Raw genomic sequence first — 12,354 nt, forward strand, 5'->3', positions numbered from 1 at the left:
AGAAAAAGTGAAGAAAAAAGTCTCACATGTGGGGGGAAAAAAGGACACTAAAAGCATGTTTATTTGAACTCTTTCAGCAAAGGGAAGACGCCCAGCCAGAAAATTGTGTATTCTGAACCTCAGAATTCAGTATTAAAGCTACTCTCTGCAAGAACGGAGGGGAAAAGTCATGTTGAACTTCAGGAAAACAAACCAACAGAATATCAAGTAATTTCAAAAGCATTCTGATTTGGATCAAGTGCTCTTCTTGGTTTTCACATCTTTTAGTCAACCATTGTCAGTTTTTCTTATCTAAACCTTGATTTCAATGTACATTCATCCCTCTATCCATTGAATAAAAGCATGCCACATATACTTCAAACATTATCTCATTCACATACATCATCCCTAACAATGCTCTAGTGGATTTACTTCCCAACCAAGTGCTTCTGAAACGACCAGCTCCATTATAAAGAGCCTGTTGTGCATTTAAATGCGGCAAGAGCGAGATACAGTGAGACAAAGCACAGGCCACATGATTCATCTCTCACGATGACATCATTCTGAATGTCTACAGCTGATGTAAATGGCAACAGCGCCCCCAAGTGTTTAAAAGTGGATTTTCCACTTTTTTCCCACTTTCCAATATGTAAGTTCCTACATTTTGTGCCCATGGTAAGTTGGTACTGTAAAATCAAGCATAAAATCTAGTTTGTGAGACACTTATTGGGCCTAAATGTCAATAAAACTGATGGACCGCAATTTTATCTTCGCAATACCCATATATGCCCATGGTCAGAGTAATTTTCAGTAAAATAATCACTTTTTTCCAGTCCATTCCTTTGAATCTTCTGAATTCAACTAAATGCACATATCAAACTTTTTAAAATATACTGAAAATGACTTCTAAAATATATGGAGACATATTAAAAAAAAAAAAAAAAAAAAAATATATATATATATATATATATATATATATATTAGGGGTGTGCAAAGCAGCCGGTATTTGTATCTGTATTTGTTGAGGGGGAAAAGTATTTGTATTTGTATTTGTATTCGAGTAAAATTCAAAATATATAGGCGTAAAAATCCATTTTTTTTGCGTTACACTTCTACACACTTTTTTTGGCTGGTGGAGGACTCAGAGATCTCAGCAGCAGCCACACTCTTTTCTATTTGGTTGCCCAAATCCATGTGAGGAGTTTCAACTAAGTTAATGAGTGACGGGAAGCTATGCTAAGGTTAACTGGGGAGTCGCTCTCTAAACGTGGGGTATTAAAATTGCTTTTGAATGCGCGCGCGCGTTTTACTTTCGGTTTCGTTTTAACGATGGCGCTAAACTCTCTGCGGTGCTGAGCGTCCATTCCACAATACAAGACATTAATTTAACAAAACTATTTAAAAGTGGTGGGACACAAACGGGATTTTGAAAAGTGTGTCCCCAGTGGAAATTACGCCCCTGCGTGAGTGGAGTTATCATTTGATGTGAATGTATGCCAGAACGTGCGCTGTAGCACAAAATATAGTATATTTCTTCAAAAGCAGATTGTGGAGACATTTTAATTCTCCACAATCAAAAATCGTCATATCACACACCCCTAATTGCAATGTAGTTTGTGCAAATCTGGAACAGAGGTTGGTTAAGAGAGAAAAAACGGCTCCGGTTCCGAGTTTCAGCGGAGCGCAGTGTCAGTGACAGGGAGTGATTGACGACTAATATCTAAATTCTGCATTAAAGTTAAGAATGTAAAGATCAAGTTTAGTTAGTTATGTAATGTTGGAGAGAACGGCGAAACTGTCACTGTATCAGCTCACAGCGGTCTGGGCAGTATTAGGCTAGCGAAAGTTTTGTAAAGAAATAAAAACAAGTCGCACCACAATACTTTCTTGCACTCGCACAAATGCTTCCGAATATATTTTGAGGTCGCGCAGATTACATTTTGGGAGCATATGCGACCAATACAGTCGCAATTTCGAGCCCTGCCCCCAACCCCTCCGACTCCTGATTGTCACTCACTCACTCATGTGGGCATGCACTGCGGTCTCATGAGGAAACGCAGCTTTTTGATATAAAGTTTTTCTTGTTCCCGAATACAAATATTTTTTTTAAGTATTTGTTCGAAATAAGTATTTGTAAAAAGCACGCTATTTGTGCCTTTCCGAATACCGTATTCGGGTTCGGCTCCAACCCTAATATATATATATATATATATATATATAACAATTTTAACTGTCATGACTTATTTTTAACAGCAATTAATGAAAAATTATTTAAAACCCCCTCAGATCTGAAAAAATATAACAAAATATAAATGCTTTCTAAAGCATTTGTGTTATAATATTGTTTACCACAAAAAGAAAAAAAATAGATTCCTGAAATACATATAAAATATTATAATTTTAATTACAGACAAATTACTGAATGCACATTAAAAGAAGGAAAACACTATTTTACCTGCAATGGCTTTTCAATTGATTTACAAACCCTCCAGATACGGAAATATTTAACAATATATAACAACGTTTTTGAAAGAATTTGTGGCATAACACTGTTTACCACATAAAAATGATTTGTAGAATATATTTAAAAACTACATAATTATACATAAACTTATTGAAAACACATGAAAAGAAAACAAATATAAGTTTAACTGCAATGACATGTTTTTAACTGTAAATAATGCAAAATCATTTATAAACCCTCCAGATATAGAAATATGTTAACAAAATCTGAATGTTTTTATCAGCATTTTTGGCATCATGTTCTTTACCTCAAAAAATATATTAAAAAAATAAAATTATACACAAATTTATTGAACACAAGAAAAGAAAACAATTTTAACTGCGATGACTTGTTTTAAATTTAAGTAATGTCAAATGATTTATAAACCTCCACATATGGAAATATTTAAAATATTTATGTTTTCAACAGCATTTGTGGCAGAATATGGCTTACCACATAATAAAACTGATTCCTAAAATATATTTGTGATTTATTGAACGCACACGAAAAGTAAACAAATATAATATAATTTTAACTGTGATTACTTGTTTTTAGTGTAATATAAAATGATTTATAAACCTCCAGATATGGAAATATTTTAACAAAATATTAATGTTTTCGACAGCATTTGTGGCAGGATATCGTTTACCACATTAAAAAAAAACTAATTACTAAAATATATTTTTAAAAAAGATTGTACACAAATTTATTGAACGCACACAAAAAATAAAATATAATATTATTTTAACTGCAATAACCTGTTTTAACTGTATATAATGCAAAATGCTATATAAACCGTTCAGATATGGAAATATTGGAACAAAATATTAAAGTTTTCATTAATATTTGTGACTATTTTTTACTATATAAACACTTTATTTTTTAAAATATATTAATAAAATTATGCACAAATTTATTGAATGCACAAAAATAACAATTTTAACTGATGAAGAGTCACTTTTTGCTAAAACACTGCTGAAATCTGATCAAACTCAGTCGTTTTTATATAGCTCATGTGTTAAAAATGGGTAACAAACTCCTCTAAATCTTTTGTACTCAACTAAACACACATATAGTAAACTGTAGGACGCTCACCAGGACTTTGGTTGGCCGAAATGCAGGTAGTTGATGCTGTAGAGGTCCATGTCCTCCGTGTGCCAGGCGAAGGTGGTTTTCCACATGCCGAAGTACAGGTAGGGTGTGTTGACGCCCTCAATAACAATCCCACACTCCTGCTCCACCATGTCCAGAAGAGTGTTCAAATGACCGATGTTCCACTCCGTAATGTCCTTTATCAAAAAAAAAACATCAAACACATGCATAAGACTAATCATCAGGGTAATTACAGTAACTAAAACCATAAATATTTTCGTTACTTAAAATAAAATAAACTTTAACTGAAATAAATTATTTTTTAAAAACTTGCTGCAAAGGGAAGTTTCATTGTAAACACTGATCACAGTAACGGCGACTAACCGGGTCATAGAGGGACCCGCTGATGTCTGCGCCGTAAATAGGCGACACAAACGTCAAGTTTTTCCAGTATTTTCTCTCCAGGTCGTCAAAGTCTTTGTGTTGAGGTGTGCAGTACCTGAGATCGGTCAAGAAAATACAAAGTTAAAGTATAAATTCAGCTTGAAGGACCAACGAAAAACTACCTGTAGTAAAAATGCAAACTTCTCAAATTATTTCACTTTGAAAAAACACCCCCAAAAAACAACAATTTTAATCTTAAATTTTAGTCAGAATTAACTTCACAAATAAACCACAATGTATACGTTATAAAAAGTGGCTTTGATCAAAGAAAGCGTACTTTTTACTATTAGCCAGTTTGCGATATTCTCCGACCGTCATGGACTTCTTCTGGATGTTGTATTGTGTGAAGAGTCCCGATTGACCGGTCACCACTTGCATGATTGGAGCGGGAATGACCATCTCCTCAATGGTCTCGTATGAACGCCGCGGCTTCCACTCCTTTGGTGGAATAACCTAAAAAACAACGCATAAACAACAAAAATAACAGTCTTGTTATTAAGAATATATGAATAAATGCAATTACAGACCTTTTTATTCAAGGTTAATTTATAAATATATTATTGTTCATTGTTAATTCATTATCATTCATAATACATTAATGTTAATTTATACAACTTGAACTGTTAAAAGAAATGTTAAATTAAGATATGTGGAAATTAGCATTAACTAAGATTATTAAATGCCATTAAAGTATTATGTATTGTAATTTTATGTGCATTCTTTAATTTTAATGATGAGCAGAGAGTTTGGAGAAGGTAAGTTTGAAAAAAGTTTAACATTTAAAAAAGTAAATACTGTTATTTACTAAAATAAAATCATACACGACTGTACACACACATTGACAAAAAAATAACAAAATTGCTAAACTGTGATTATTTGGATTCTATTTTGATCAAAAAAATGTCATAAAAGTATTTTGTATTGTAATTATATTGTTAAATATTGTTGAAAATAATTTAGATAATGTTTATTTAACATTTAGCAAAAATAAATATTGTACAACAATAATTGTTTTTAATAGCCAATGTGTTGTTGTGATATTTACAGAACTGATATAAAGCTAATATATGTACACACATAATTTAATTAAAACAAATGAGAAAACTTCTAAATTTTGTGATTTGTTTCATTATATTTAGATTAATAAACGCTGTAAAGGTATTATGTATTATGTATTTTTTATGCATTTTATGTGCATGTGTTTATTTTAAAGTGTAAAGTAAAGTGTTTGGAGAAAGTAATTTAGATAAAAAGTTTATTTAACATTTAAAAAGAAAATACTGTTCTATAAACTTTTTTTTTAATAGTGAACACTGAAATTTACAGTACTGATATAAAACAAATACATGTACGAACAATTCGTAAAAAAAAAAAATAAGAAAACAGCTATTTTTTATTTTAATTATATTACATTATAATATTTTATTAAATTGAATACAGAATTAAATGTAAACGTATATTACACTTAGCATTTTTTATTATTAACATTAAAAACAAAACACTAGAATCATATTGCTGTTGTCATTGTTTTATAAAAGTAATAATCCACTTGAATTATATACTTTAACATTAGTTAATGTAATGAAATATACTTGACAGTACAATAAATAATGCTTTTACAGCATTTATTCATCTAGTTTTATGTTAATATTTTACATATACTAGTTTAACATTAAGCTGTACAAATGAATTTTGTTAAGTGAACATGAATTAACAATAGCACATTTATAAATATTTTAACGTTTACCTAGATTAATAAATACTGCCAAAAAGTTGTTTACTGTTATTCAAGATACCAAACAAATAATTAAACTTTATGTTTAAATGGAAACGTAATTATTTTCATTTAATGTAAAATTAATTAAATTAAAAAAAATTCAAATTCAAAATTAAATTCAACTTAAATCAAACTTCTATTTAGTTTAAAAGTTACATTTAAATCTAACCTAAATCAAACTTATATTTAGTTTAGAATTTTAATTTAAATCTAACTTCCATTATTTTAAAATTTAAATGTAACTTAAACCAAACTTCCATTCGATACCTTTGCAAGACCAGCACGATGAGCTCCTTGGGTCTCAATGTAAGCCATGTACTTCCCAAAGTCCTTGAACTCCTCCATGGTGGGTCTGAAGGTCATGATCTTGTAGGAGGAGTTGGCTGCTGGAGGAGGTCCCAGGGCCGGAGCCGGGGATGGTTCTGGGATCGGTGGTTCTGGTGTAAGCTCTGGTGCTGATGGTTCTGGCTTTATTTCTGGGTTCAGGGTCAGTTCTGGAGATGGTTCCTGGGCTGGAACTGAAAGCGGTTCCTGGCATGGCTGAGGGTTCAAATCCAGGGTGGGTTGGACAGGTGAACCGTGAGGGGCGTCTGCTTGTGGAGTGACACCTAGAGCCGGTTCAGGCTCGGGGTTCGGGTCCGGAGGTAATGACGGGTCCATGACTGCAGGTCAGCTAATGTTGCGGATGCAAATATAAAACAACAATCAATAACCACAGCACTTTTTTGTTGACTTCACCCATTAATTACAGTTGGTAGCAGAATTGTTGAAGAACAATTTTTCTCAAAATGTTTTAATTTTTAACAGCATTTAGGTTTTAATTTCTATGAATGTATATGGAAAAATAATTTCAGCAGAAATAAAAAACAATCATAAGAAATCCTGAGATTAACTAAAAAGTTAAAAAGCTAATTATAAACTTAAGTTTGAAACTAACCTTTTTTTGTTAAATTCGCTCATCATAAATTATAGTGTTTTAGTTGATGAATAACTTTTCTGCAAAAGTTTTATTTTCTAACGTCAATATTTTAGGTTTCAGTTTACATATATGAAAGGGTGTATTTATTTCAGTTCCCGAAATACAAAATATATATATATAGAAACCTTTTTTTTTTTTTTTGTTAGAGTTAACAAAAACAACCCAATTCATATGTTTCAAATACAAATATTTAAAACCATTCAGAGAAAAACTGTTCTAAGAACTAATTTTAAATCTTAGGTATGAAACTGAACTTCATTTTGCTATATTCACTCCTCATAAATGATAGCTGGTAGTTGACGAAAAACTTTAGTTTCAAAGTTGTATTTTCTAACATCATTTTACGTTTCAATTTATATGAATGAATGAAAAAGTGTATTTATTTCAGGCATTTACAGACAGAAATACAAATATCTAAAAATACATCTGAGATTAACTACAAGGTTAAAAAGCCCATAATAAATTTAAGTATGAAACTAACATATTTTTGTTAAATTCACTCATCATAAATTATCATTTTTAGGTTGAGGAATAACTTCTGTAAAAACTTTTCTACCATTAATATTTCAGATTATGTTTCAGGTTACAATTTATATGAATGTATATGGGAACATTCATAATTTTTAGGTCTTTAAAAAAGAAAATACAAAAAACTAAAAAAAAAAAAAAAAAAAGTCTGAATCAATAAACATCACTATCAGAAACCTGTTTTTAAAGGTTAACAACAACAATTCATATTTTTCAAATTTAAAAACTTTAAACCATTCAGAGAAAAAAATTGTTCTAAGAACTACTTATAAACTTAAGTATGAAACTGAACTTTCTGTTGTTAAATTCACTCCTCATAAATGATAGTTGGTAGCTGACGAATAACTTTACTGTATAAGTTGGATTTTCTAACATCAATAATTTAAGTTTAAATTTACATGAACATATATGAAAAAGTGTATTTATTTTCAGTTCCTGAAATAAAAAAATAACAGTAATTTATATAACTATTTATATATCATAAGTATAAAACTAATCTACAAGTTAAACTAACTTTTACCTTCAATTTAGTGATGATTAATTGATGAAAAAGTTTTTCTAACATCAATATTTCAGGTTATATTTCATGTTACAACTTCTATAAATGTATATATGAACATTTATAAATATTAGGTCCTTTAATTAAATCACTATCAGAAACGTGTTTTTTAAAGGATAACAAAAACAACCCAATTCACATTTTTCATTTGAAAATAAAACCATTAAAAATGTAAAACCATTTAGAGAAAAACTGTTCTAAGAACTCATTTTAAACTTAGGTACAAAACCGACATTTATTTTGTTAAATTCACTCATCATAAATGATAGTTGATAGTTGACGTATAACTTCACTGTAAACATTTTATCTTCTGACATCAATATTTTAGGTTTCAATTTATTTCTATAATTTATATGAACGTACGAAAAAGTGTATTCATTTCAAGCGTTTAAAGACAAAAATACACATATCTAAACAATAAGTCTGAGATTGACTAAACAGTTGAAAACTAATTCTAAACTAAAACTAATCTATGAATCAATGTAATTTTTTTCTTTAATTCCATCAATATTTTAGGTTTCAATTCCTACGAACGTATATGGGAAAGTTTTACAAAAAAGACAAAAACAGCCCCAATTTATAATAATATTCAAATGATAAAAACCACAGTCCTGAAATTAAGTGAAAAGCTGAAAACTATTAACATATCTGTCAATAAAACTAATCCACAAAACATTTTTCTTCAATTCAATCATAAATGATAGTTGAGGAATAAATCAACTGTCTAACATCAATATTTTAGGTTACAATTTATATGAACGTATACGGGAACGTTTATATGTCACTTCACAAATTTTGTTTGCATTTGTATTTTACAAGTATAAATATCTCAATTAATCTAAACTATTAAAAACTGCATTAATACAAACTATTCAAGAGCATTATTTCAGTGTGAGATGTGGTCTGTAAGGCGCTTTAGATAAAGCCCCAGTCATGTAGAAACGTATAATTTGGGGGAAAAAAATGGAAACGTATGATGATGAAGGATAATAATCTACTTAAAAATTACAAAATAAAAACCTTGAAAAAGAACTTGCACTAAACACGCCAATTAACAAAGCGCCAAAAGCAAAAAAATCCCACAGGTATTATTACTGTCACTACGCGGAAATCCTCGTCTGACCTGTTGAGTTGCACACGCTTTCATCAGAAACACGCCAACCGTGAGCCCAACAACCACAAGAATGATGAAAACACTGTACAGCCACGAAAAACAGATAAAATAAGTGGTCTTTGCATGATTTTGCATAAGAAACCTGATTATTGTGCACATCAATAATAGAGCCTTTTAATTTACTAATGCAATCTGTTTGGACTGAATTTGCATGTTTTAGCAATGAAAATTTTCTTTAAAGCACATTTTAAAACGGATACTATTTTAAAGTAAAGTAATACTAACTTCAATTGAATATTACAGATTTAAAGAAGGATGTAAACACATTTTTGCACACAATGACGTTGCCAACCATGATAAAATAACACATCAAAAAAACTAAATTATATCTGAAATGCACAGAATAGTCAGCTGGCTATCAAAGAGTCTGGCAGCCATGATGCTTTGCATAACATTTTCGTATGTACAAGTAGATTTCAGTGACAAGTTGCTTAAGGCATTAAGATTTAAACAGCATGGAAATACTTGCATCGCACATACAGAAACTAGCTAAATAATTTTTAAAGTAATAAATAATGCTATTATGAATAATAACTGGAAAGCAAACACAGGCAGTGAATTAGGTTTTCTCTTTGCTTGTCAAAACCAAGCAGATGTGCATAAAAATATGATTTTATACCGTCTCTGACAGCGAAAACATTAAATCAACATGTTGCATTTGATTATATTTTAATAACTACACTATAGTTTGTGTGGTAGCATAAACATTATGCATGCATGAACTAAATAATTAATAACCGCATTAAAATTCATCCCCCTTCACATACAAACCAAGCAGACATGCACTTGCTCACCAATGGATGTGAATGGGTGCCGTCAGACTTAAAGTCCACACAGCTGATTAAAAACATCACAATAATCCATAAGTAATCCACACCACTCCAGTCTACAGTTAACATCTTGACAAGCCAAAAGCTCCATCACTAAAACATTTTTAACTAAAATACGAGTCCGTAATTCATAATAACGCTTCCTTCATTGAAAAAGTCTGTCTACTGTTGTCTCTCACATCAAAATCCAGCCACATATTTGTTTAGAGCTATTTTGGCTTGTAAACGGTGCTTGATCTGTGCAGATTTCACTCCTGATTCAGATCAGATCACTTTATCACTGGAGGCAGCATTATTACTAGTTTAAAATATCTTTATGATGGATTTGTTTCTTGCAAACGCAGTTTTTGGCTTTACAAGATTAGTCAGATTACTTATTGGATTATTGTGATGTTTTTAATCAGCTGTTTGGACTCTCATTCTGACGGCACCCATTCACATCCATTGGTGAGCAAGTGATGCAACGCCACATTTCTCTAAATCTGACAAAGAAATAAACTCATCTACATCTTGAATGGCCTGAGAGTGGTTAAATTTTTAGCAAAATATTCATTTTTGGATGAGCTACTCCTTAAAAAATAAATCAACAACTGCATGCAAGATGCATGCATACTATTTCATTTGATTAGATATTACTAAAGTCTCTGTGTTATCATAAAAACCACGCATGCATGGAATAAATAATCAATAATTGCATGCAAAATCAAGCTCAAATACGTCTTCATAGCTTACACAGGTTTCTATGACTAACTTTCGACTACTATATCTTATTACATATCGAAACTACGCTTGATGCTTAACCATGAAGGCAAACAATGCATAAAAGAAAGAAAAAAAATAACCAATCGATGCAAAACGCATGTCAGATTCCTAGTGTTCAGCTCAGCTCAAGTTCAAACAGCATGAGAGATGGAGGTTTAAATGGCCTTTGTGTATGTGTGCAGCCTACAGCAGAATGCATCATGGCTATTAAAGCGAAATGCATGAAAAATCATACGCGAAACGATTTAAGCACTTCATATACATCACGTACTGTGACTTATGTGTCAAATGCACGTCTGTATTCACGTACAAACGTTTTAGCATGCTTATATTTCTCACTAGCAGCGTTTATCCTGCTGATTTGACAAGCATATCAACACAGCTGCTCTGAAACATCGCAAATAACAATAAAAACTCCTCCGATGTCGGCGGACTCGATCCGAAAGCGCTATACAGAGAGTATATATCGCATTACCTCCTGCTCTGGGTCGTTTTCTCCTCTTTTTTCGCTATTTTCTCCTCGATTCTGTTCGTTTTCTCGATTCCAAAGGCTCGGTAGTGTTACAGCAGCGTTGGGCCGCGTCTCCGCCCACTGCAGCGCGACGTGCGCCGTGATTGGCTGGATCGCACCAAAGCATAGTCTCCCATTGGCTGGCGCGCTCGATTGACGGCTCCACCGGCCTTTCGCCTTGTGTTTGTGCATTCTACTATCACGGAAATCACGTATTTCACGTAATAACAGAGTGTCTTCCGGTATGACATACTCGACTGTACGTCTGTTTGATGGCATCTGAAATATATGTCGTTTATATCCCAGATTCGTCGCGTTTTAAGCGCGTTTTGCGCACGTTGCGTTATAAAAAGAAGAAAACCCTCAATTTAAACGACGTTGAAATATGCTCCCACACAAAGAACAACGTATAAACCACCTATCATCCCCACTTCTCCTTTTTTGACATTTAAATTTGAAACGAAACCAAATCTGTGGTATAAGACGTATATGTGTCACAAAATGGCCGTTAGGATTACAAATTTATATTTTACGGTTTTAGATTAACTTTTATCATATTAGCTATGACCAGAACTTAACTTGCTTATGGTTTTAGATAGTTAAGTACTTAATCACCCCAACGTTACTGATTATACAAACATTTTGAGAGCCTTATCAGCCTTATTTTTAGCAACTGAGCGCCATTTATAGTTTAAATAAGACTTCCGGTATCATCCACTTCGTTATTTTTAAAAACAAAAACAATTATACTGCTTAATATTGCAAACTGATATTTACGTATCATTACCAAACGCACTGGTTTGTAGCACAAATTGACTTAGTTTGTTTTAAATTATTTATACCTTATTTAGCTCCGCCCCTTTTTTAACGCTGCGCACGTCGTCTTCTGTCTTCCGTTTGTATTTCTACAGCTTTACGGTAAGTTTGTACGAATTTATGAATTAACCTCATTTTTTTTTAAAAAAAAACGTACTGGTCTACTGACATTTAAGACATCAGTTACAATGTACATGATCAATTTCGTTAACTTTATAATAAGTAAATCCACTTTACAAGCTAATTACTCTTCAACTGCTATGCCATAAAGCTAATGCAAAAAAAAAAAAAAAAAAAAAAAAAAAAAAAAAACCATAAGTTTAAAGACAGAATTCTAAAGATGGCTGCACAATTTATCTTTGAACAATATAAGGTCTATAGCAGGTAATTAAGTCTTGAA

The 12,354-nt window shown here is 31.6% G+C and overlaps 1 protein-coding gene across 5 annotated transcripts in view; it reads right to left on the reverse strand.

The window, feature by feature from the left end:
• Positions 1-11,205, reverse strand: part of kdm4b (lysine (K)-specific demethylase 4B) — a 69,872-nt gene extending 58,667 nt beyond the window's left edge. For 4 of the 5 annotated variants that reach the window (XM_051094915.1, XM_051094913.1, XM_051094914.1 and 1 more), the window contains exons 1-5: positions 11,103-11,199; positions 6,063-6,468; positions 4,296-4,471; positions 3,959-4,073; positions 3,578-3,771 (exon numbers count right to left, since the gene is read on the reverse strand). In XM_051094915.1, the coding sequence (XP_050950872.1) occupies positions 3,578-3,771; positions 3,959-4,073; positions 4,296-4,471; positions 6,063-6,455 (878 nt within the window). In that variant the 5' untranslated portion in view covers positions 6,456-6,468; positions 11,103-11,199. Of the gene's footprint in view, positions 1-3,577; positions 3,772-3,958; positions 4,074-4,295; positions 4,472-6,062; positions 6,469-11,102 lie in introns of all 5 variants that reach the window. The other variant, XM_051094912.1, reaches the window with a different exon arrangement.
• Positions 11,206-12,354: the final 1,149 nt, after the last annotated feature.

The sequence above is a fragment of the Labeo rohita genome, chromosome 22 (assembly GCF_022985175.1).
Source record: "Labeo rohita strain BAU-BD-2019 chromosome 22, IGBB_LRoh.1.0, whole genome shotgun sequence".
NCBI lineage: Eukaryota > Metazoa > Chordata > Actinopteri > Cypriniformes > Cyprinidae > Labeo > Labeo rohita.